We start from the raw sequence: 27,513 nt of genomic DNA on the forward strand, positions 1-27,513 counted from the left end.
CTTTGGATAGACTCAGAGTTTGATATGCAACTCACAATTAAGTGTATATGTTCTCACTGAGTATATGTATATGTATTGGATCTAATGCTTTTAATATAAATCAAGTGTTTTTTTCTTCTGTTTTAAAAAAATGCACCACTATTATTAATGTGTTCTAAGATTTGTCTTTGGGATTTGACCTTTCTATGAAAAGTACTCTCCATTGCACATTGTACATGAATAATCATTCTATTTTCAAAACTTGGTGAGTCGAATGAACCAGATCGTGTTGTTTAACATTGTTGAGTTATGACACTGCTTATATATATATATATATATATATATATATAGGCAAGGAGATAATTTAGAATAATCTTATTTGGTGTAACCACATATTTGACCACTCAAGGTGCCTTCATGGTTTGAGATTATTAATAAATTATTTTGACTGGATAAAATTACATAAAAAATAAATTAAATACAGATAAAAAATTATCCCATACAAAATCTACTTTGCATGGTTAAGCTTCCGTGTTTTAAGTTAGCTAAATATTTACATTAGTTTTACTTGTTTAGATATGTTAATCAACAAATCAAGACAAGAAACAAAGTTACATTGCAAATCTATTGACATTGGTTAATTAAAAAAAATTGTTATTTTAGAAATGAGAGGGAGATATGTGTATGGTTTAAAATTAGTACTACATAATAGCTAGTACTTTTTTTATAGTTTAAATATAGCTAAATTAAAGTAAAAACATTGAATATAAGTTAGTGTTAAGATTTAGAATTCAAATTAGGTTTCACTGATTGGTAAGTAGAGGTATTTTATTAGTTGTAGTTCTGCATTGTGATAGTGGAGAATCCAATGCATTATGATGGTGGAGAATCCAATCCTACTTGCATTGTGGTTTTTTATTCTTAAGCTTTAAGGAAAGTAAATAGTTCACATTTACTATTAATTACTTCTCAACATATTTTAAACAAATCTTTATAAAAAAAAATAGATAAAAACAAGTGCTACATGCAACATAGTCCCTACCATTTAAATAGTAATTATGCTTTAAGAAAATTACAAATTAATATATAAAACAAAAAATAAAAAATAATTACCTGTTGAATCATTTTAAATTTTATTTATAACTATTAATTAAATTAAAAATATTGAAATCATAAATTTTAAATATTAAATTATAATTTATTAATTTTACAAATTGTAATTTAAATCTTATTTTATTTTAGAAATATCGAAGAATCTTAATTTTGATTGTTTCAGTTAAATTAAAATTAAAATTACTTCAAAATTTTAGAGAAGAAATTACAATAGCAAGAACATAAAAGAAAATTGAAAAAGGTAAAAGTGATTTAAATTATATTAAAGATGTCAAATTAATTAAAAAATTACAGTTTTGAATTAGTTACATTGGAGCTTTGCAAGTGGAAGATATAGCGGAATTACAACTTTGTACGGTTGACATTGGAACCTAAAGGGTGTGTAAGGACCACTTACCCTAAATAATAATTAATTGCAGTTCCCACATAAATGCGGTGACATGTTTCTTGAATTATTCTTCCCCACTGCAACAAATACAAAGCGAGGTCCACATGTCTCCCTGGGAAACTTAAACTTCATTTAGCGGGTATCCAAAAGAGCTTTGAATAACGCGTCAAAGATGGGATGTTTCCGGAGATTTTTGTTTCTTTCCCTTTAAACGCACACAATATCTCAACAACACCGCATTCTACGCCATAAAGTAAATCCCACCTCCGCCCATGTCTACATAAATACACTCACGCTTGACGCCTTCGTCTCCTAATTTCTCAATTATTTGCCCTCGCCTCTACAAATCCACGCGGCGCCGCCTCGTGTCGGTCGCAGGTGACCGGTAGAAGCCCTTGGAGTTGGACCAACGAGCCCGTCTCTGGCTCCGTAGTTCCTGCTAAATACTGCCAGAGTCTGATCTATAAAATTACTTTTGACAGGCATGGAAAAAGCTCGTCGCAGGAGGGATCTGCGTAGCCTCATGGCTTCAATGGATGGGGGGAGCCGAAGTAATAATAGTAAGTTGCAAGGGACTAGAGCCCCGGCTTACGATATTTCCGGACACAGGCTCAACTCTTCAATGGACGGAGGCTCTTCCTCCAGCTCTTCAGTGGCGTCTCGTGGCCTGAGCAATAAGCCAGCAGCCCCAATAAGTGGATCTTCCGCTTTAAAATCTCAGCTAGCGGACCGAATCGCTTTCAGCAAGCTTGACTTAATCGACAGGACTGCTCACGGAAAAGGAATGTCTATGTCTATGTCTATGGATGGGGGCAGAATGAACTCGATGGCCGCTCAGGGAGCTTTATCTAGGTTGGGGTCCAAAGCTGTTCTTGATAGAGCTCTCAGAAATGGAAACTCTGTAGACGCGCAAACAAGGGGACGCGTCAAGATAGAGGATGGCACCAAGATCCACCTAAAGCCTGTGGACGGTGAGATTTTAGCGGATCCACCGAGTAATGTCAAGAAAGACCACAGAAAGTATCCGGCGCAGAACCCGAGTTCGAATCGCAGGAGGTCAGCCAATCTGGTTCTCATAAAAGGTGTGGACCTGGCCGTGAGGGATGTATCTAATGGCCCTGAAGCTGTGCCCTGTATTGAGCGGATCGGGAAGCCTGACCTGGCCGTGAGGGATGTATCTAATGGCCCTGAAACGCTGCAAATTATTGAGCGGATCGGGAAGTCCGAAGAGGAATACTCGGCGCCTTCGAGAGCAAGATCGGGAGGATTAAATGGAAGCCACGAGGGTCGTAAGCGGCTTCCCTTGGCTGAAGAGATCGAACTGCGGTCTGTGCATGTTGAAACTCGAATTGCGGAGTCCGTCGCGGAAAGTGTGAATGCGAAAGTGAAGGCAGCAGACATGCCGTCCGAGATGCAGGTTCATGCTTTTCGCTGTGCAAGGATGGCATACGACAGCCAGAGAGACGGCTTCAGCTCTAAGCAACTGGCTTTCACCATTAAAAAGGTCGGTTCATTTCATTAATTGATCAATTAAATCTTTGTTTCTTCCCATTTTCTTGTTTTTTTTACCTGATGATTCCCTGGGCCGTGCAGGAATTTGACAAAGCCTACGGCCCTGCCTGGCATTGCATCGTGGGGACGAATTTTGGGTCCTTCGTCACGCATTCCGTTGGCGGATTCCTGTATTTCTCCATGGATAAAGTTTCCATTCTGCTCTTCAAGACAGCTGTCGAACCCTTGGATTAGATGATTCTATTTTTATCAGGTGGCTGCAAGGGTTCTAAAAATCAGATTGCTGAAAGGGGCCGAGCGCAATCGGAAATTTGCTCCAGTAGCCACAATGGACAAGGAAACCCTGTGGTGGGACGGCAATTCCTATTTCCACCCCCATAGCAAAGTTAATGCTATGGGGGTACCTGTGTCAGAGCCCGGCGACAGCAATCGACGGCATCGATCATACCCCTCCGACCTGCCCGCAAAAAGCCCTCCGACCTGCCCGCAACCCATACTTGACCCATGTTATAAATACCATCTACGCATAGGGATTTTCCGGCGACTACACCGCACCGGCTGCAGCATGGTTCACTGCTCAGACTTCCCGCTCTCTGATGTAGTTAATGACATGTACCCACATGTATTTAATGTCAAATTCTGTGTGGAGGAGTTCAAACTCCACAGTTGGGCGCGCAAATTTCATATCAAATTTCACAGATGGGCGCGCACATTTTTGAATTGAAAGTTCAAACCTTCCACGATTCATCCGGACTACTTATTCGCAGGGCATGTTGTGTTAAACGATAAGTTCTGCAAAGGCTCTCCACGACATTAGCAATTTGGAAGAAATCCGCGCCTCGGCAATCAAATCTGCTCTCATGACTACAAGTATGATTCTGGGAAGCTCAAGTTATCAACAAATTTGAAAGCCTGGGGTCAAATTCCAGAAGCCCAATTTCAGTTTTGATTCATTTTTTCTCATTTCTGCAGCAACCACAATGGACAATGCGAATGCTCATATAACAAATGACACGGGCTCTTCAACCACAGGATTTGACTTGGGAACAGGGGAGCTAAATCCCGTGAAGCTCTGGACCCCGGGCTGGTCTATGAAAGCGATTCAAAGGACCATTTTCTGTTCCTCTACTATTTTGGTTACAATCAAACCCAGATCGGCAGCATAAGTGGGAACAAATCCTTTGTCTATCCCCGGGATTCGAAACCGGAACTCATCAGCAACCTCAACTATCCATCATGGAAGGCAGATGGATCCTGCATTGTTAGTGACTGCAGCGCATGGAGGCCTCCTTACAAATGACCAGTGAAATCTGTGTGGGCGGAAAGTACACTGGCAATGGAAGAGGAGTACAGTGGCGGGAGAGGGATTTTTGCCAAACAGAGAATTATTAACAGTATCTAAGACTAAATGAATGAAGCTGGTTTGCCATTTCGATCGTCTGTAACCTAAATACATGTATAAAATTCAGACGCGTTGGCTGCTTGCAGTGGTTAATAAATCGGGAAGTCCATTGATTAGATGCATCCAGTGGAGTCCGGACAGGCCTGACAGAGAATTGTTGCACAATACGACTTGCTGGTAGAAACACATGACTGCTGCTGCACGAACCCAACTTGCCCATGTTCGACCTCTCAGTGTCTTTCTTCGTCGAATCTAGTAGTTGTTTGAATGCTTTTGGATACGAAGTGGGGATTTTTGAGTCTTAAATTTACTGGGAGGATAAATTAAATGAAGTGGATTAAGATGCAATGTTTTGGGTGGTAGTTTTTATTTTTAAATCTAGTTAAGTTCATAGGCATGGTCTTTTTAGAATGGGGTTTCAGAATTTTCATTGATAGGGGTGGTCTCTTTAAAATGAAGTTTCAGAATTTCCATTCTTTAAAAACTGAAAAATTATGAACTTATGGATTTAGTTTAATAATTTAAGAATATGTTTAGTGATATACATAATTTAAAGATGAAGTCAAGAATTTCCAAATTAATTTTTTGTTTTCCGCCTTTATTCTTAACTAGCCTCACAAATTCTCAACCTTATAAATCTTTTGATAGCTATCAACTTTCATCAGCCATTCTAGCGTGAATTTGAATGGTTGGAATGGTATAGTGAAAGTTTGCAGTTTCACAATTGAATTCATTTAAAACGGCTCCACGAGAATTAAGGAGATCCACCGGGTTTTCTAAACGCGGAAATGAGAGATTTTGACTTGTCGCCTTCCAATAGGTTTCTTCTATTCCATGGAGAATAATCTCGCACCGTTAACGTTTCGGCCCAAGAAAAACAATGTTTGAAAAATATACCCGGAGATCAATGAAGATGTATGGACGTGGGGAGCTCAAGATTCTGACTGTAGTGCTGTTTTCTTCCTTTGAGTTTATTGCATAAAGTATGTTGGAGATTTGAAACGGAGGAGATCTTTGTGAATTTGCCCAAAGCTCAAAGAAGTCGCCTAGACATGACCCATGAAGTTGCTCGACGATTCAATTATTTAGCACTGTTTACATAAAGCTGTTGGAAAGGTAGAAAACACAAAGTATGAATTCACACATCAAACATGATAATTATAATGAATCTGGTGAAGGGTATTTATCCTTTCCAACTAACTACTTGCTTAAATATCTTGACATGCAACCACACACTCAAAGTGGTCTGTCACTTAATTTGACTTGACTCAACACTCAACCACTCAATCACTTAGTTAATTGACTCTCTATGTTTAGCCAACTCCACATGCCGGAGTAATTACTATTTCTAACAAAAGCGAAGAGAAATTGTAGTTTAAGCCTTTATATAAAATATGAAAGCAATTGTCTATTAAGGTTTTAAATCAAATTACACGGATGGGGTGTTTTTAAGGTTTCCAACCACGTGAGCATGCATGATTGACATGTGTTATAAGGCAATGAAGAAGAAGGACGAAGAGAGCTGAGGTCACCACCTATCTAGCTATGACCTATGTGTGGTGATTTTACCCTCTTAGGGCTCAACCACAACAAACTTTGTCAAATTGCCATAACTGTAGGCAAGTGGCGGGAGAGGGACCTCTTGGTTTGCAATTTCTAGCTTTCGAGTTTGATCATGGATGCATTTTAGAGGAAGGTTCACATGAAGTGGGTGTGTAATGCGAGTGTTAAGTGAGTGTATATAACGAACACTTATCCCTCTTTGGCTTATGATCGTTGAGGCAGTTTTGGGTTTTCTTTATAAGCGCAGGAATTTAGCCCCATGGTTGCGAATCTTCACTAGGGTTTCCAGGATTGCAGTGGTTGACACAATATTTTGTTGGCGCTCTGCAAATTCGCTAAATGTCGCTCTATATAACTACCTCCTTGTTTCAGTGTTTGTTTTCAATTCATGGGTCACTGTGTATCTCTTTGGTTTGGTAGTTTGGCTTGTTATTGCAAGTGCCCATGTTTTTTGTTCTCTTTCTACACAACACAATGATGGGTCCTTGTTTTGAGCTGGTCCTTGTGTTGCCTTTTGCATCCTCCCAAATTTCTAACTTTGGATACATTTCATTTAGTTTAGTTGTCTAGTCATGGTATGTGGTCTCTAGTACTTGGGCACATTTTCAATTTGGTTCTGAACACATTACGGGCCTAGTCTTCCCAAGGCTAGTTGGTACAATCCTCATATGCCTCTCCCTACTACAAATACACTCCCAAAAGGAATTTTCCATTCATAAGAGTATAAGGGTGTTTACATTGTTCTTGGTTGATGATGCCCTTTACTTTAGTTTAAATATCTCATAGTATACTTTATATGTATCATGTTATCACCTTCTATGTGCAAATTTTCTAGCAACATAATCCCTATTTTCAATGGCAAGGACTATGCTTCCGTGTAACACTTGTGTAAGGTTTATTTTTGATAATAAAGAATCATACCTCCATTAAATCAATTTTTGAACCTTAATGCCAAAAAAAAACATGTAGGTAATTTTCATAGCATTAATTTTTTGTTAATAAGAAATCATACTTTGGTTCAATTAGTTTTAGTCCCTAGTGCATCTTCATATTGAGTAGGCATAAAAAACCCAACAAGGGATTTCAAATGGGGAGCAAATAAAATAGATAAAGGCAAGATTATATGCTAGAATCAAAATGTTAAATGATGCTATTTTTGAGTGTACAAAGATTAATGACTAACGAAGCAATAGTTTCTTTAAATGTATTAAAGTTGTTGAAGATATTCAAGGGTCAAGAATGATTACAGACTCCATGTTAGTTCCAAAAGATGTGCTACAAGAATTGGAAGTTATTAAGACATTATGGGGTAATGAGTTCGACAACTTAACAAATTCTTTGAAGGAAGAAATAAAAAAATGGTTAGTTACATATAATAATGAGAATGAAGACCAACTATCAGTCATCAATCAATTATGTTCAAATACAAAAGAAACATATGAGCATACTTTTGCATTAGATGTAAGACACGACATAATCGTCCTTCCTATGGATTATATTAAAGAATGGCTTAGAAAATATTTAAATGAAATTGTTAATCCTGAATAACTTCCCCATTGGTTAGATTAACAAATATGCAAAGACTAATGTATACTCCAACATTTGATGCTATAAGGGATAGATAATTCATTAAGTCGGTCATCCTTCTGCAATTTTGTGAGTGTTCTATATTTTATTTGAAGCAATTCCCATTTATTTCTCCCTAGTCTTAAATCATCCAACTTTGTAAAGTTTGTTATACATTTGTAATTCTGTCTGCATTCCTTTTGCTTTCTTCTAGCTTAATATATACCATTTATTGTTCCTCAAGAGTCCCATTCGAGTTCCATTCTAGTCCCTTAAGGATGAATGCATTCAATTTACATTTAAGTATTAGGAATTTTGTAGAGTACTTTACACACCTGCTCTATTTGAACTTAAAGTTTGTAATGTCTTTTTGACTCTTATAGAGAGCTATTTCCAAGAGTGCATGGAATTTGTGGTTTCGTATACTTTTAATTAAGCATTGAAATCTCATGAATGTTCTCCTATGATTGTTTATGATATTGAATGAAATCATTTTAGAGCTCTTTAAAATATTTGGACCATTTCTTTATTTTTTGTCTATGTATTTGTTTCAAATGTGTCTCCCTCATGATATGTGAATGGATATGTGCCATGGAATGACTTAATTAGATAGTATTTACTTCTTTTTGTTTTTATTTATTTTCTTTAAAATCACATGGTCCACTCAAAGGTGAATATGTTGAATGTTTAATTCCACATTTTTGAGTTAATCAGAAAATGTGAGTGTGTGAAAGAGGAGTATCACCTCTATAAAAACACCATAGAATATATAAAAGTCCCTAGGATGTTGACTTTTATCGTTGACGGGAAACGAGATCAACAACATTGTGTCTTTTGATATGAGGCTTATAGGTATTCTTCAAACAAGTTTTCATAATTTTGTGAAAGAGCCAAATCCTAGTGAGTTGCCCAATAAGTCTATGATCAACAAGGGCCAAGATTTTGTATCTTCACATGGTAGGATATGTGGGCATATACGGAATGTGGGCATATACGGAAGATGTAGGCATATACGGAAACTGGGCATATACGGAAGATGTGTGCATATACGGAAACTGGGCATATAGGGAAGATGTGTAAATATACAGAAGATGTAGGCATATACGGAAACTGGGCATATACGGAAGATGTGCGTATATACGGAAAATGTGGGCATATACGGAAACTAGGCATATACGGAAACTGGGCATATACGGAAGATATGCGCATATGCCCAAACTGGGCATATACAGAAGATGTGCGCATATACGGAAGATGTGGGCATATACGGAAACTGGGCATATACGGAAGATGTGGGCATATACGGAAACTGGGCATATACGGAAGATGTAGGCATATACGGAAGATGTGGGCATATACGGAAACTGGGCATATACGGAAGATGTGGGCATATACGGAAACTGGGCATATACGGAAGATGTAGGCATATACGGAAACTGGGCATATACGGAAGATGTGGGCATATACGGAAGATGTAGGCATATACGAAAACTGGGCATATACAAAAGATGTGTGCATATACGGAAACTGGGCATATAGGGAAGATGTGCGCATATACGGAAGATGTAGGCATATACGGAAACTGGGCATATACGGAAGATGTGCGCATATGCGGAAGATGTGGGCATATACGGAAACTGGGCATATACGGAAGATGTGGGCATATACGGAAACTGGGCATATACGGAAGATGTAGGCATATACGGAAACTGGGCATATACGAAAGATGTGCGCATATACGGAAGATGTGGGCATATACGGAAACTGGGCATATACGGAAGATGTGGGCATATACGGAAACTGGGCATATACGGAAGATGTGCGCATATACGGAAGATGTGGGCATATACGGAAACTGGGCATATACGGAAGATGTGGGCATATACGGAAGATGTAGGCATATACGGAAACTGGGCATATACGGAAGATGTGGGCATATACGGAAGATGTAGGCATATACGGAAACTGGGCATATACGGAAGATCTGTGCATATACGGAAACTGGGCATATAGGGAAGATGTGCGCATATACGGAAGATGTAGGCATATACGGAAACTGGGCATATACGGAAGATGTGCGCATATACGGAAGATGTGGGCATATACGGAAACTGGGCATATACGGAAGATGTGGGCATATACGGAAACTGGGCATATACGAAAGATGTGCGCATATACGAAAGATGTGGGCATATACGGAAACTGGGCATATACGGAAGATGTGGGCATATACGGAAGATGTAGGCATATACGGAAACTGGGCATATATGGAAGATGTGGGCATATACGGAAGATGTAGGCATATACGGAAACTGGGCATATACGGAAGATGTGTGCATATACGGAAACTGGGCATATAGGGAAGATGTGCGCATATACGGAAGATGTAGGCATATACGGAAACTGGGCATATACGGAAGATGTGCGCATATACGGAAGATGTGGGCATATACGGAAACTGGGCATATACGAAAGATGTGCGCATATACGAAAGATGTGGGCATATACGGAAACTGGGCATATACGGAAGATGTGGGCATATACGGAAACTGGGCATATACGGAAGATGTAGGCATATACGGAAACTGGGCATATATGGAAGATGTGGGCATATACGGAAGATGTAGGCATATACGGAAACTGGGCATATACGGAAGATGTGTGCATATACGGAAACTGGGCATATAGGGAAGATGTGCGCATATACGGAAGATGTAGGCATATACGGAAACTGGGCATATACGGAAGATGTGCGCATATGCGGAAGATGTGGGCATATACGGAAACTGGGCATATACAGAAGATGTGGGCATATACGGAAACTGGGCATATACGGAAGATGTAGGCATATACGGAAACTGGGCATATACGGAAGATGTGCGCATATACGGAAGATGTGGGCATATACGGAAACTGGGCATATACGGAAGATGTGGGCATATACGGAAACTGGGCATATACGGAAGATGTAGGCATATACGGAAACTGGGCATATACGGAAGATGTGCGCATATACGGAAGATGTGGGCATATACGGAAACTGGGCATATACGGAAGATGTGGGCATATACGGAAACTTGGCATATACGGAAGATGTGTGCATATACGGAAACTATTGGAATTTTTCTCATATTTCACTTCTATCTATTGAATGATGTCTAGTATTTGTCTATTTTGGAAAAGAGAGTGGCTATTGAGTGATGTTTTCATTGATAGGAGAGGGTTGAAAATGACCTGCATAGGGATCATAGAAGCGTTTAAATATGGAAATAATTGTGCTTTTTCCAAATCCGTTATGACCAACAGGTGTTATTGTCTTGCCAGCATGAATAGAAAGGTAAAAATATTGAAAGACAATTTGTTTTCGAGATGGATATCTAAACCAAATATTCTGTAGTTCTACTCAAAATGCATCGATAGGGATGACCAAAAATATAATGATCCAATTTGGATCACACCTCCCCATTTTGAGAGGATTTTTGTCTCCAAACGCTTTTACTGAATGAGTTGAATAAATTTTTCCTCCGCCTTCTCTCTGGTGTACCCTTTAGCTTTGCCTGAAAGTTGTCCCTTCAACCCAATCTACCAAAGGCCTTGTTGCCCTTGTCTTGTAGTTTTGGACCTCTTCTACAAAATTGTATCTTCTATCAACTCTGCCTGAGCGTCTGTTCCCAAATCCTCCACAAAAGGTAGGACCTGTTCCTCTTCCTAATCTAGCATGGAAGGCTCATAGAGTTTCAAATTCTCCACATTTACAATTGAGTAGATGCGCATATATGGTGCTAAACTGAGTCGCTAGGAATTATCACCAACCTTTTCCAGTGTCTTAAAGGGACCATACCTTAGAGCCTTAATTTTCTTACCAGTCCCCTACAGCCTCTACTTGTTCAACTGTAGCCGTACTTTGTCTCCCACCTTGAATGATTTCTCTATTATGTGCTGATCAACCTGGCCTTATACTTCACCTATGAATTTTGCAGTGTTTCCTATACCTGTAGATGGATCTGCGTGATCTTCTCTATAAAATTTTCAACCCTCAAAGCATCTCTTATAATGTCTTCCTTCAATCCTCCTCATTACCCATATGTAATATCCGAAGGTGAAGGTGGAAAATATCCAAAACAAATTTCAAATGGGGACTTTCTTGTAGAAGTGTCAGCCACTTTGTTATAATAATGATGTATATATACCATATTTTCATCCTAAGCCTTCGAATGCTTCTCATTGTAACTCCTCAAAAGCTGCACCAAATTCATGTTAACCACTTTTTTCTACCCATTTGTGTGTGGATGGAATATTGTAGATCTCTTCAAATTCGTGTCGATCTTCTTCCACAATGTACTCTAGAATGCACTGATAAATCATGTATCCCTGTCTAAAATGATGCTCCTTGGTATCCCAAAGTGTACCTAGACTTTTCCAAAGAACAAGTTTGTTGCTTCTTGTTCATTCATGGTATTTTTACTTGGCATCACAACACACATCTTGCTAAACCTATAAACTACCACAAACAGGTAGTAATGTCCCTTCCTGGTTGTCAGTAAACCTCCCACAAATTCCATGGAAATGATTTCCCAAGGACGAGTAGGTACAGGTAAGGGATGATTCAAACCCTGTTTCTTGTTGCTAGGCTTGCTGGTAAAACAAAGCATGCAACCTCTTATGAACCTAGCTACTTGTTCTTGCTTCTTGGGCCAATACACATACCTCTACAAGTTAGCCACGATCTTCCCTACACCAAATTTCCCTAGAACCTTGGAGGTACGAGGCTCTCTAATCAGCGGTAAACACTCACCTTTAGGAACACATAGCATAGCCAACCTATAGAGTAACCCATCCTAGAGATGGTAGTCAATGGTGATGTCACCATTGTGCACATGAATCTGACTCTGCAAATGCTGATACACCTCCTTGAAATCCTCATCTTCTCAATATGCCTCTCTATATGCATCATGGGTGAAAAGCTCCATGTGCATAAGAGTCCCCAAATCTTGTAATATTTGATGTGGGTGGCCTTGGAAGCATATCAGCCAACTTGTTTGTGTTTCCCTTCTTATACTTGATCACCAAATGAAACTGTTGTAAGAACCACATCCACTTGTAATGCATAGTCTGTTGTAATTTATTCTGGGTCTGAAGGTATTGTAATGGCTGGTGATCCATGTGGATTATTGTCTCCTTTCCCATCAAATAGTGCTTCCACTAATTAACATATTGCACCATGGAATAGAGCTCCTTATTGTAGATAGGATAGTTAAGAACTGCCCCATGAAATACTCTAGAATGGTAGAAAACAGGCCTTCCTCCTTGCATCAAGAGAACTCCCAAAACATACCCACTTGCATCTGTCTCCACTTCAAAGGGATGTTGCAAGTTTGGTAATGCTATAACTAGTGCTTCACTGATCTTCTTCTTTAAATCGTCAAAAGCCTTCTTCTACCCTTTTCCCCACTAGAAACTCTTGACACTTGTTGTTATGGCATGGAGCGGTGTTGCTACTACTAAAAACGAGGCTATGAATTTCCTCAGGTATTGTGTTGCTCCAATGAAATTCCTAACCTGAGTAACATTAGTAGGCATTGGTCATTTCATGATGGCCTCCATCTTGGAAGGATCTATCTTCAATCCTCCTCCACCAATCACATATCCTAAATACACCAAGGACTGCTGCGCAAACTCACACTTCTTGAGAATTGCTAGAAGTTGGTGCTTCTTCAATGTTTTGAACATCTACGACAAATGTGAAATATGCTCCTCCCAAGTAGCACTATATACCAGTACATCATCCAAATATACAATACCAAATGAATCTATAACAGGGTTCTGTACAACATTCATTAATCTCATAAATGTAGCTAGTGCATTACATAGGCCAAATGGCATAACTAACCACTCATACAAACCTTGCCTGGTTTTGAAGGCGGTCTTCCATGTATCTTCTTCTTTGACTCGAACCTGGAGATATCTAGGCTTTGAGTCCAGCTTGGTGAAACATTTTTCTTGCTACAACTGATCTAGTAGATCATCTATCCTGGGAAAGAGGTATCTGTTCTTGAGTGTGATTTTATTTAATGTCCTGTAATCTATACACATCCGCCAAGTCCCATCCTTCTTTGGCATAATGATGATGGGTGACCCACATGGTGATGTACTTGGTCAAATGAAACCCTGCTCCAGCAGTTGCTGCAGATGTTTCTTCACCTCACTTGCTTCTATAACTGATTTCGTATACAACCCAGTATTTGGCAATGGGGAGTCTTGCAATAGATGGATCTCATGCCTTAATTCTCTCCTAGGGGGTAGCCCTTTAGGCTCTCGGAAGTCGTCCTTGTATTCCTGTAAAAACTACTCAAATTATTGTTTTTTTCTTAGTACAACCCTCTAGGGATGCCTTGCCTCTATTGACTCCTCTATAGACTGATTTTCTCTTAAAAACAATAAAACATACTTCTTTCTAGAACTGATCAATTTCTTGGCTTGGTTGGCATTTACCAGTGAAATTTTCGACTTGCGTTTATGCGCATTGATGATGAATTATTTTCCATCCTTGATGAGCCATTACTGGTTAGCTCTCCTCATAAATATTGCATCACACATGTACATGTATGGAATCCCAAACACGACTCCACATACATCAAGGGGAACCACATCCAGATCTACTTCATCAATAAAATCAACACTAATAACAAATCTAATTTTACATTTTTATTACCTTCAGCTCTACATTCTTATGTACCCATTTGAGTGGATATGGATTTGGATGACCACAAACTTCCAGCCCCAACTTCTTGATCAGATATGCTGCAATGAGATTTCATTGTGATCTTGAGTAAAAAAGAGAATCAATCTTCGTCTTATTGACCTATACCTTTGCATGGAAGATTTTGGTCATTCTTTCTCTTCCTGTTGCTGAAGGCTAATCAAATTCACCTCCTTCTGCATTGATGTACAGATGATCTTCTCATCCACGTCCGAGCTACTTTCAACTTGGTTTCTCAAATTAGTGGCCATGAGATTCTTCTTCTTATTTTCTTTCTTCTGGTTCTTCGAGTTTAGCTGTGGATGCAACTTCCAGCACTTCTCCTATGTATGGCCATCAATGTTGCAATGGTTGCTAAGATCTTTGTACTGGTGTGTTGTGGCTGTCGTCTTTCTATCTTCTCCCCCTTTCTTCTTCTTCTTCCCATCCTTAGAAGCGTCTTGTTGCTCCTTTTTCTTCGATCCACTTGATTGCACTCTTTTCAGGCCTATGTTCTCTAGGTATTGTGCCTGTACACAAGCCTCGTCCACCATTTTGGGCTTTAACAACATCAATTTCTCATGCAGATGGAGGTACAGACCCCCAAAAGACTTGAGGAGTACATCTGGGTTCTCTGGAGAGATACCCAACATTATAGCCATCTCTCTGAATTTTGTGGTGTACTCCTACATGCTTTGGCTTGGCTTTTGCCTAAAGTAACGCCACCAGATCCACTCATCTTCCACATATGCAATGGGATAAAATTGTGAATTAATGAGGGTTTTAAAATCCTCCCACTTAGTCACTGGAGGTTCTCCCTCCAACGTCAGGGTTTTTGTGTGGCTCACCCATCAAGTCTGTGCATGACCCTCCAATTTTAGTCATGCGAATGAGATCTTCTGTCCTTCCTCGATCTAATGGACACTGAAATAAACTTCTAGTTGCTACAATGAGTGGTTCAGCTTCAGAGAATCAATCTCATCATGGTATGGCTTGATATCGACTTTTTCTTCCACTTTAAAGAAGGATTGGTTCACGACACTCAAACTAGGTGGATCTTTTCTGGGTTCTTTCTTCGAATGGTTATTTGCATCTTCACGATCATATTATCCCCATTCTTATTTGTCCTCTACATTCGAACCGCCTTCTTCTCCAAATATCCCCAGCTTATTTCTTAGGGTAGCCATGAGTAGGTTGACATTGTAGTTCATATCCACGAGTTTTTCTTCGAGATGCGAAAACCTCACCTCTGTAGGATCATGAGGTTCGTTTACAGATTTGTCGCCCATGATTAGGGTTCTACGATTTTTGCCCTCATCAATATAGATCCCTACAACATCCACAAAATAAACAAATAAACCTGCTCTGATACCAAATGATCCGTAAACTACTGTGGATAGTTCATCACAACATATATGATAATATTATATTAAAAGTATGAGATTCTACACTATTACAGTTTTATTTAATTTCTAGATCTGTAAAATTAACTGTAATTAGTGCATGCATGTAAACGTAAACCAAGAAGAAAACTAGATAACTACAAAATAAGCTCACACAAGCATAATACATAAGATATTCTCTCTGGGAAATCCTTTCGGGAGAAAACCCAGCTAGAAGGTGAGGTCGCTTCGCTCTCTCTCTGTAAATATGGATACAAATACAAAGAAGTAATGTATGTGGCCCATGGGCTGCTATAGTGCACAGATCCTCTCTGTGTGTGCTACCTCCTATCTCTCTTGGCTATCTTTTCTCAACTATGGAACAAAATTCTCTCGAAAGAAGGTGATGCCTCTTCCTCCTAGTGGCCCGTTTATAACACCACCCGATAGCCTACTACATCAACTCTTAAATAGAGTTACAAAATAGACTCTTCTAGAGTCTTTTACATCAAAAACACGTGGCTAGCCCCTTTTCCATGAATAATGGGGGCTTATGCGACATCCTCCCAAACTATAGCTGTGAAAACGAGAAGGTCAAATTTTGAGTGGCATAAATTTTGCATATGGCCTTGGATTGACGCTATTCTTGCACAGTTGGAAAGCTTTATGGGTGTAGAATAACATGAAAAGGTGTTGCATTTATGCGGCAAAGTTTTACCTCCAAAAAAACATCATTTGATGCCTTAAAATGTTCCTGAAAGGTTTCAGACCCCGTTTCGCAAAACTGGGTTCCACCGGTAAAAACAGTCCCTTGAGCTGATTCCTCCACTTTTTCTAGTCCAAATGTATTGAGATGGATGGAAAAAAATATAACGATCCAATTAGGATTAGCGTATGAAGCCAAAAATAGGTTTTTAGCCTTGGGATCCAGGAATTTCATTCTCTTTGGGATAGTTTGGATTCTAGCCTTGCAAGGAGATGCTTTGGAAAAAATTGATGGGTACTGAAAGATCCAAATCAATGGTCATTTGCCTAATGTGACAAAATGACATGTAACATTTATTTTTATTTCTATCTCTATTTTATTATTTATTATTTCCGTTTACCTAATAGGAGAGGACAAGACATTACAACATCTCTTCCATATGGAACGGAGAGCACCTCTTAGTGAAAAAAGAATTAATATAGTGGAAAGAGATTTGATCCCTCTTGAAGCTTGGCAGAATTAGAGTTGAGATGGATATTCTCATATGTAATTATGTAATAATTGAATTTACAATGGTAATTTATCTTTTCTAGATTTTAATTTTTTTAGTATATTCTTTAACTAATTTTACTTATTATAAAATTGCACGAACCGATTAACATCAAAATTAAATTAATGTTTAAAAACACAAAATTAAGTAAACCCTTTCTCAGTAGCGATTTCTCCTTGAATTATAATATCTTAAACAATATTCTAAAAGAATAACTCAAAATGCATTGAAAAAGAAAAGGTGAGCATATTACCTACTATTCAATGTTATGACTAATGTAAGTATCATTCTAAGAGAACTTTTATATTATTAGTTTTTATTAAAGCTATTATGATATGTGTGCATAGATTTCTCTCTATTTTATATTTAAAATAATTTTGTAAATGTTTCTTTAAAATAATTTTTATTGATTTAAAATATTAAACATATTCTTGTATCTATTTGTGCAGTAATTGAATTTAAAGTGTAATTAAAATTTTCTAGATATAAAAACCTTTTTTGAGTATATTTTTTGGCATAGTCTAACTTATATCTGAAATGGCCATTTTTCAGAGCATTTTTCTGGTTAATTTTAATCAAAATCTGAGAGGGATTTTAAAAACTTGAGTTTAAATAGTTTATCTGTAGAATTCAAATGTGGAGGGGTTTTCCAGTGTGTTGAATCCATTTATGTATTCAAAAATGTCTTCCAAGCAACAAAAAACCACAATCTTGCTTGAGATTATGTAGAGTCTTGATTAGATTTAACTAAACAAACAAATTTCCTATAAATTCTATCAAATTAGATGCAAGTACATATTTGATTATCCCTTATGATGTCAATCAATGGTTGGCATTTCTTCAACTCATATGCTTTCATTACAAACCGACTAATTCCTCCCTACCTATCTAGGATCAACCTTGTCAATTCCTAGATCTAGAGGACTTCGGGATTGAAGTGTTCTAGCCCTTGTGCCCAAATCTCCAAGAACATTTTCCCATTTCTTTTATGTTTTCAATTCAATCTCGAGCATCAAGCTTGTCCCTCGATTCATACTAATCCTCCTTTGCAATTCTCTGTTTTTATCCGTCTCCCTTTCCTAGAACCAAAGAACTCCCTCTTGAACCCCACATTGACTCCCCATATCATCACCATCGATTTCCTTATATCAGAGAGGTTTGTTCCCCGCTAAGCGACTTCCCCACTGCCTCTATGCAAATATTATTTTAATTCATGATGGTCATCACCTTCTAATACTATTTTGGAATTTGATCATATATGTCACCTCCATTTAGTGATCCAGCTTGTAGTTAATAGGGATGTGTTTAGATATGTTATTATGCAAGTACGATGCCCTTTCCGGTGGTTTGAGGGCTTGCTTGATTAATTGTTCTTATATGCATAAGAATTCATTCATGTATAAAAAGTATATTGTATGATATTGGGTAAGTTAACAAGTAACGCACTTTGTTATATATTGAATTTCGGGTTTTTTTGTTAAATTTGATATAATATAAACTATATCATTGAGTGGGTTTATCACAACACTCTATCATCAATGTTTCTTTAATATAACATCATTTTGTATATGTTCACCCATATATATAACTGCCTTAGGTATATAAAAATTATATAATTGATATTACATTGAGATCAAAGTACCATTTATCAATTATAATGTAATGGACAAATATGTGCAGTGATGAGTAAGGATTTAACTCCTAAATGAAGGAGTATTATTTTATCAAATATTTACAATCACTTAGTATGCATGTTAGTGCAATGTATGTGATGCATGCATATGTAGCTATCATATGCATGCCTAGTATGCATGCTAATAATCTTATAATGCTCATAATTTGAGATAGACATTACAGATTGCATCACAGGATTTTGATGAAAAGGTTATTTCATCTATAAGTTAGACTCCGCCACTTTTTTCACTAATTTTACTTTTTGTTAAAGGAAAATGTCTGAAGACACAAAATTAAATAAACATTTTGTCAGTAATGAATTCTTCTTGAACTATAAATATCTTTAAAAATAATATAAGAGAATTGAGAATTAAATTAAAAAAAAAGTCAATATATTATCCATTGTCCAACGTTATCACTAATGTAAGTATCATTCTAAGAAAATTGATAAGTTGTTTATTAATTTCCTAATGAAGATGTTTTAATTATTAGTTTCTATTAAATCAATTATGATATTGGTTGCCAAAAACCCAGAGCCCAAAACGTAATTGACTACTTTACCTCAATTTTATTTTAAGTATTTAATTTATTTTTTTATTTGATTTAATTTTTTTAATATGACCAATGCAAAATGTTTACATAAAAAGATAAGTCAAGACAAGAACATGACATGACATGACATTACAACATCTCTTTCACACTATCGGTGCACTAATCCACTTCATATGACACTTGTTCATGACTTTTTTTCTTAATTAATCAATTACCAAAAATGGCATAACTATTTTGGAGATAAATCTCGATCTTTTATTTGTGTATACTACAAAGAATATTCTTAGAGGTTAAATCCCTACCATCCACTTAATAATTATTTATAATTAAACTAAAATTATAGAAACCCTATTTCAAAATAGACATACTATATATACAATTAAAAGAATTGAAAATTGAACACAATTTTTTTGGAAATTAAGTATGTACAAGCAATTTTCTTATTGTGCACTTTCCAATGTTGTAATGTAATGTTTTACATTTTGACTAACTTGTGAAAAAAATAATAAAAAATCTACAAAAATAAAATTAAATAAAAATATTAATGTAGTGCACCCAATATGGTAGTGACGTTCTAATGCAATGTAACATTTAACATTTTGGCTAAGTCAAATTACATAAAAAGGAAAATTAAATAAAAAATAATGTAAATATTTTAACTCGGTTTTAAAAAATAAAACTAATGAAATAAAAATAACCTTATAAAAATAAAATAAAAATAAAAATGGCTTATGGTATTGACCCATGGTATTCATGTGGATTGTAGTCTATTTAAAGGGGGAAATTAAACCAACCTAGATCCAAGCCCAGAGGGATCAAATCTCTTTTCACTCTAAAAGAGGTTTTCATATCAACATGTCTGATCCCTCTCTACGCTTGTAGATCCAGAATTGAGATGGATCTAGGCTAGTTACACACACCCACCCTAATTTCAATTTCAAAATATTTATTATATTATAAACTTTTTTATATATTATAACTTTAAAAAACCTCTTAAAACATTTCAAAGTATAAAATTAAAATTTTACGGAATAAATTTTGAATTAAATAGATATTACTCAACATAATCATCACTAATGTAAAACATCACTTTATATTTTTTCGAATATATATTTAAAAAATAATAAATTTAATTTAATTTAAAAATGTAACTACATGCTCCCAAAATATTTAAATTTGATTTAAAACCCTTTTTTTTGTAAGCTTTAGAAATATATTTATATTATGAAGCAAAGTTTGTGGGATCGCATAAACAAATAGACTGAAGAAATCATATTCCATGATCGTCGGTTTATCCAAAAAGAACAACAAGAATAAAACGTAGCCCATTAGTAGTTACATACATGGGTGCATGTTGGGCAATCTCACAAAATAGTGCACACATATAAAATTCAGAGGCATATCGAAAGCCATAAAACCATAGGAGAAGTAGACATAGCATATACAAAAATGAGGAGCCAAGTGCTAGAAAAGACCATTAGTCTACTATAATTCGTCGAGAAAGAGCATTGGATTTGCCTTGTGGTGGAGCTTCTGCTGGTACATTGATAACAACTAGGTTGTGAGGTTGTGAGTGTGATCCATAGTCTGAATTAGACACAACATAATGTTCTACCCATGTTAATGTCGTGACAATATAGTCTAGATTGTACCTAATATCTTCGAGGATCCTCCTAATCTCCTCTTGTCCTCCAAATAACTAGTAGTGATCAACTTGCTTATCAATCACGACCATTTGAAGCAAGGTTTCTAGTTGATAGTGCAGAGCCAGAGAGTGGAGAAAATGAAGTCCCCTTTTGTGAAATTTTTAGAATCTAGATTCCACCTAAAGGTGTTGCGACTAATTTCAGTATCATAAAATATATTTGATAACTGAATTCCTTGGCTTCTAAGTGAAGGATCTCATTCCTCACTTACGGGGGCAAAAATCAAAGTGGTAAGCCACTTAGTGCCACCCAAATAGATACTGACAACGAGAGGTGGATGCTCCTCTCGCACCACCTTGGCAACTCGCTTAGCACATCAGAGGAGCCATGAAAACAAAAAGTATAGAAAAACTTAATTGGGTTGATGAAACGAGGGTGAAATAAATGGTGTAAGAAGACATATTTGATATGACTAGAAATTGAACCCAAAGACGACAAGAGTAAAGGGGTGATAGTTCGGTAATGTAGGGACTCGAATGAGAGTGTAGGCGAAACATTAGAAGGACATCATCAACCAAGAACAATGTAAACACCCTTATACTCTTATGAATGGAAAATTCCTTTTGGGAGTGTATTTGTAGTAGGGAGAGGCATATGAGGATTGTACCAACTAGCCTTGGGAAGACTAGGCCCGTAATGTGTTCAGAACCAAATTGAAAATGTGCCCAAGTACTAGAGACCACATACCATGACTAGACAACTAAACTAAATGAAATGTATCCAAAGTTAGAAATTTGGGAGGATGCAAAAGGCAACACAAGGACCAGCTCAAAACAAGGACCTATCATTGTGTTGTGTAGAAAGAGAACAAAAAACATGGGCACTTGCAATAACAAGCCAAACTACCAAACCAAAGAGATACACAGTGACCCATGAATTGAAAACAAACACTGAAACAAGGAGGTAGTTATATAGAGCGACATTTAGCGAATTTGCAGAGCGCCAACAAAATATTGTGTCAACCACTGCAATCCTGGAAACCCTAGTGAAGATTCGCAACCATGGGGCTAAATTCTTGCGCTTATAAAGAAAACCCAAAACTGCCTCAACGATCATAAGCCAAAGAGGGATAAGTGTTCGTTATATACACTCACTTAACACTCGCATTACACACCCACTTCATGTGAACCTTCCTCTAAAATGCATCCATGATCAAACTCGAAAGCTAGAAATTGCAAACCAAGAGGTCCCTCTCCCGCCACTTGCCTACAGTTATGGCAATTTGACAAAGTTTGTTGTGGTTGAGCCCTAAGAGGGTAAAATCACCACACATAGGTCATAGCTAGATAGGTGGTGACCTCAGCTCTCTTCGTCCTTCTTCTTCATTGCCTTATAACACATGTCAATCATGCATGCTCACGTGGTTGGAAACCTTAAAAACACCCCATCCGTGTAATTTGATTTAAAACCTTAATAGACAATTGCTTTCATATTTTATATAAAGGCTTAAACTACAATTTCTCTTCGCTTTTGTTAGAAATAGTAATTACTCCGGCATGTGGAGTTGGCTAAACATAGAGAGTCAATTAACTAAGTGATTGAGTGGTTGAGTGTTGAGTCAAGTCAAATTAAGTGACAGACCACTTTGAGTGTGTGGTTGCATGTCAAGATATTTAGGCAAGTAGTTAGTTGGAAAGGATAAATACCCTTCACCAGATTCATTATAATTATCATGTTTGATGTGTGAATTCATACTTTGTGTTTTCTACCTTTCCAACAGCTTTATGTAAACAGTGCTAAATAATTGAATCGTCGAGCAACTTCATGGGTCATGTCTAGGCGACTTCTTTGAGCTTTGGGCAAATTCACAAAGATCTCCTCCGTTTCAAATCTCCAACATACTTTATGCAATAAACTCAAAGGAAGAAAACAGCACTACAGTCAGAATCTTGAGCTCCCCACGTCCATACATCTTCATTGATCTCCGGGTATATTTTTCAAACATTGTTTTTCTTGGGCCGAAACGTTAACGGTGCGAGATTATTCTCCATGGAATAGAAGAAACCTATTGGAAGGCGACAAGTCAAAATCTCTCATTTCCGCGTTTAGAAAACCCGGTGGATCTCCTTAATTCTCGTGGAGCCGTTTTAAATGAATTCAATTGTGAAACTGCAAACTTTCACTATACCATTCCAACCATTCAAATTCACGCTAGAATGGCTGATGAAAGTTGATAGCTATCAAAAGATTTATAAGGTTGAGAATTTGTGAGGCTAGTTAAGAATAAAGGCGGAAAACAAAAAATTAATTTGGAAATTCTTGACTTCATCTTTAAATTATGTATATCACTAAACATATTCTTAAATTATTAAACTAAATCCATAAGTTCATAATTTTTCAGTTTTTAAAGAATGGAAATTCTGAAACTTCATTTTAAAGAGACCACCCCTATCAATGAAAATTCTGAAACCCCATTCTAAAAAGACCATGCCTATGAACTTAACTAGATTTAAAAATAAAAACTACCACCCAAAACATTGCATCTTAATCCACTTCATTTAATTTATCCTCCCAGTAAATTTAAGACTCAAAAATCCCCACTTCGTATCCAAAAGCATTCAAACAACTACTAGATTCGACGAAGAAAGACACTGAGAGGTCGAACATGGGCAAGTTGGGTTCGTGCAGCAGCAGTCATGTGTTTCTACCAGCAAGTCGTATTGTGCAACAATTCTCTGTCAGGCCTGTCCGGACTCCACTGGATGCATCTAATCAATGGACTTCCCGATTTATTAACCACTGCAAGCAGCCAACGCGTCTGAATTTTATACATGTATTTAGGTTACAGACGATCGAAATGGCAAACCAGCTTCATTCATTTAGTCTTAGATACTGTTAATAATTCTCTGTTTGGCAAAAATCCCTCTCCCGCCACTGTACTCCTCTTCCATTGCCAGTGTACTTTCCGCCCACACAGATTTCACTGGTCATTTGTAAGGAGGCCTCCATGCGCTGCAGTCACTAACAATGCAGGATCCATCTGCCTTCCATGATGGATAGTTGAGGTTGCTGATGAGTTCCGGTTTCGAATCCCGGGGATAGACAAAGGATTTGTTCCCACTTATGCTGCCGATCTGGGTTTGATTGTAACCAAAATAGTAGAGGAACAGAAAATGGTCCTTTGAATCGCTTTCATAGACCAGCCCGGGGTCCAGAGCTTCACGGGATTTAGCTCCCCTGTTCCCAAGTCAAATCCTGTGGTTGAAGAGCCCGTGTCATTTGTTATATGAGCATTCGCATTGTCCATTGTGGTTGCTGCAGAAATGAGAAAAAATGAATCAAAACTGAAATTGGGCTTCTGGAATTTGACCCCAGGCTTTCAAATTTGTTGATAACTTGAGCTTCCCAGAATCATACTTGTAGTCATGAGAGCAGATTTGATTGCCGAGGCGCGGATTTCTTCCAAATTGCTAATGTCGTGGAGAGCCTTTGCAGAACTTATCGTTTAACACAACATGCCCTGCGAATAAGTAGTCCGGATGAATCGTGGAAGGTTTGAACTTTCAATTCAAAAATGTGCGCGCCCATCTGTGAAATTTGATATGAAATTTGCGCGCCCAACTGTGGAGTTTGAACTCCTCCACACAGAATTTGACATTAAATACATGTGGGTACATGTCATTAACTACATCAGAGAGCGGGAAGTCTGAGCAGTGAACCATGCTGCAGCCGGTGCGGTGTAGTCGCCGGAAAATCCCTATGCGTAGATGGTATTTATAACATGGGTCAAGTATGGGTTGCGGGCAGGTCGGAGGGCTTTTTGCGGGCAGGTCGGAGGGGTATGATCGATGCCGTCGATTGCTGTCGCCGGGCTCTGACACAGGTACCCCCATAGCATTAACTTTGCTATGGGGGTGGAAATAGGAATTGCCGTGGTGGGACAGGAATCGGGATGGAGAGAGGACGGAAATTATTGAATTGCTCCACGTGAGGCTTCTGGTTGTTGTACCATTATCGTAAATGGGTTATTCATAATCCTACGATCCTGTTTGGAGGGCAAGTGCATTTATAATGTGTCGTGACGTCTGGTTCATTCCACGATTGGAATTGATGGACGGAAGTGAAAGAAACTGACGTTTCAGGCCCTGACGGTCACATGCCACCGTTGTCCGTCACGGACGGAATTATTTATTGTTGCCGTAGTCTTTAACGCGACTTTTTGAAAGCCTTTCCGGCGATTTTTTCCGGTGAAAATCCGGCAGTGATTTATTGAAATCGAAGTTTGATAACTAGTCTCTGCACAATGAAAGCGTCCCAGGGGTTTTTCAGGGTGCTGAATCCGAATATGCAGTTAAAAAACCATTTTAACTGCAACAAATCACGATTTCATCTCAATTTCTTCCGCCGGATTCCGTCACCGGAATCTCAAAAAGTCGCATTATAGACAACTCCTTTATTGTTTGCCCTCACGCAGAAGGCAGTAATGGGAAATTGGGAATAGCCCAGTGTTGAATGTCAAAGGATTTGGAACTAGTCAAATGTAATGTACAGTGTATTTAGTTTGCCTACACGGCTTCTCAAATTCAGCCATGGTCGGCTCATTACTTAAATGGCGTTTGGATTGGACCCGCATCTCTTTTATGATTTTTTCTTTTCCATAGATTTTTCAATGTATCGAAAGAATATTTCCTGTGAGTATATATATAATTAAGTTGTTATATTGGACTACCATCAACATGTTACATTGCACTGGAGTATATATAATTAAGTTGTTATATTGGACTACTATCAACATGTTACATTGCACTGGAATTTTAAGGAAATTTTGGAAAAAGAAAATAAATGAAGGAATCACCCACATTCTACGAAAAGAGGTGGGCTCGACTCACGTTTCGTTCTTTCGTGAAATTTTCATATTTTCTCGTTAAAAGATCTTGAAGAAGTGAAGAAAAAATAATTAATTAAAATTTTGTTTTATAATTTTATAAAAGTTATTGTACGTAAAAATAATCTTTATAATTGGAATTAGTTTAAAGTGGACAAATATAGGAAGTGAAAATATATAAATATAAAGTATGTTTTTAAAGTATAAATATATTTACAATGCCAATACCTTATTAATGAAATGCATAAATATCATCTAGGCTATGCACTTTATACTTCCACTACATTAAAGTCTAAGTTGGTTGAAGAAATAAATATTTTAAACACAAGTAAAAAGTAAAAAGTTGCCGTAGGGTTATTAGGGGTAACCCACGGAAAAGGGAACCGTGTCATCTTATTAACTCCTACTCACGGAAAAGGGAACCGTGTCATCTTATTAACTCCTCAAGGAGCTTGACAACATTAGGTCTAAAAAGTTATAAATGCTCGAGTTTTTCATTGGTTTAACGTTCTTTTTGACATGTGTTTCTTTGTAAATAATGTAAATAGTAAATAATGGAGAATAGGAATATGAAGAGACACTCAAAGTTGAAGCCCAAGAGTCTTTCCCCCTTTGTATATATCCATGAGCAATCTTAATTAAGAATCATAATTCATCCGAGGAGTTACCTCTTCGCTTGACATGGTATCAGAGCCAACTTCATTTTTAGTCTTTCTACCTTTTTAACTCCCTTCTGCCATTTCTGCAGTCTGTCATATTCCTATGCTCATATTTTTGCAGTATGCGTTAAATGGTATCCTAATTGGCCTCCCCTCTACTGTTGCGAGTTATTGGCTCCAGTTTATGTGCAGTGGAATACATTGTCATACACGTTGCCTCCATTGTGATTTTACCACAGTCTCCCTCAGCACCCTCGCAGTCAGCGGTTGAACCCTTCTGGTCCCTCGACTGTGCTCCCAATTCAATGCTGCTCACAATCTAGAACGTTGCGCCAAGACGGTTAAGCCACATCACAACACCTTTGAAGCGCAGAGCATCGAATGCAATAACCAAAATGGCCAATCTGTAGCACTAGACCTTTAAGACATAGATGTTTGATATCGTCACCAATACGGCCAATCCAGAACGCTGCCAGCCGCTCTCCCTTGGCCCTCTCCCTTGACCATGGTCCCTCGGCCTCTCCCCTTGCTATCCAGCTACCACCACACTCGGCCTCTCCTGGCTTGAAGGTTTGTGGTCCGACTTACCATATGCTCCTCCTTCCAACACATTACAGTCCCCAGTTCTCTTGAGTTAAGCCCTGATTCCTTGGTTCCCAATGAGGATAGAATGGTTCATATTCCATCGCTTATATTTGTTACAAACTAGTGACAATATTATGTATTAATGTAGTATTTCCGTGTCTATATCTGAAAGCGGCTAAGGAAATTAAAACTCATTACTTATTATTCATTTCAAACTACTAAAATGCCAATTGCAAATACATATAATAGCATAGTAACTTGGCACTACGACATTTAGTAAGGAGACATCCGGTGGATGTTCAATTAATGGTGTTCATGGACATGGTAGACATTTTGTAAGGAGACAGTGGATGTTCATTTAACAGTGCCTGGTGGATTTTTCATGTTTGTCTCTATTGGTATTTTTAATGCGTAGTGAAATTGGTATTTTCATTGTGTGGAGGACTGTGTTGCAGGACTGAGTTGCGATACTCCTTTTTTAAAGACTAGTTGAAATCTTCTCTTTGGACTAAATGGTATGTTGACTGAGTTTCCATACTTCTTTTTAAAAGATTGGTCGATATATTGAATGACATAGGTTTGTTGTATGGTGAATGTATTGGTTAGCATATA

At 37.7% G+C, this 27,513-nt stretch overlaps 1 protein-coding gene across 1 annotated transcript; it reads left to right on the top strand.

The window, feature by feature from the left end:
• Window positions 1-1,778: 1,778 nt before the first annotated feature.
• LOC149186650 (uncharacterized) lies at window positions 1,779-25,492 on the top strand. The gene is made up of 3 exons (XM_089411077.1): window positions 1,779-2,984; window positions 3,074-3,337; window positions 24,705-25,492. Exons 1-2 carry the CDS (start codon window positions 1,965-1,967, stop codon window positions 3,224-3,226), a joined length of 1,173 nt encoding a protein of 390 aa, XP_089267203.1. The 5' UTR covers window positions 1,779-1,964; the 3' UTR covers window positions 3,227-3,337; window positions 24,705-25,492.
• Window positions 25,493-27,513: the final 2,021 nt, after the last annotated feature.

Source organism: Pinus tabuliformis, chromosome 3_1 (assembly GCF_031772625.1).
Source record: "Pinus tabuliformis cultivar Carrire ecotype Pingquan chromosome 3_1, CPIR1, whole genome shotgun sequence".
Lineage (NCBI taxonomy): Eukaryota > Viridiplantae > Streptophyta > Pinopsida > Pinales > Pinaceae > Pinus > Pinus tabuliformis.

What these genes read in the sequence shown, in the direction of transcription:
- LOC149186650 (XM_089411077.1), top strand. Translation starts at nt 1,965, where the DNA reads ATGGAAAAAGCTCGTCGCAGGAGGGATCTGCGTAGCCTCATGGCTTCA. An exon ending in TGGCTTTCACCATTAAAAAG is followed by an intron (nt 2,985 to 3,073) that starts GTCGGTTCATTT and finishes TGGGCCGTGCAG; the next exon opens with GAATTTGACAAAGCCTACGG.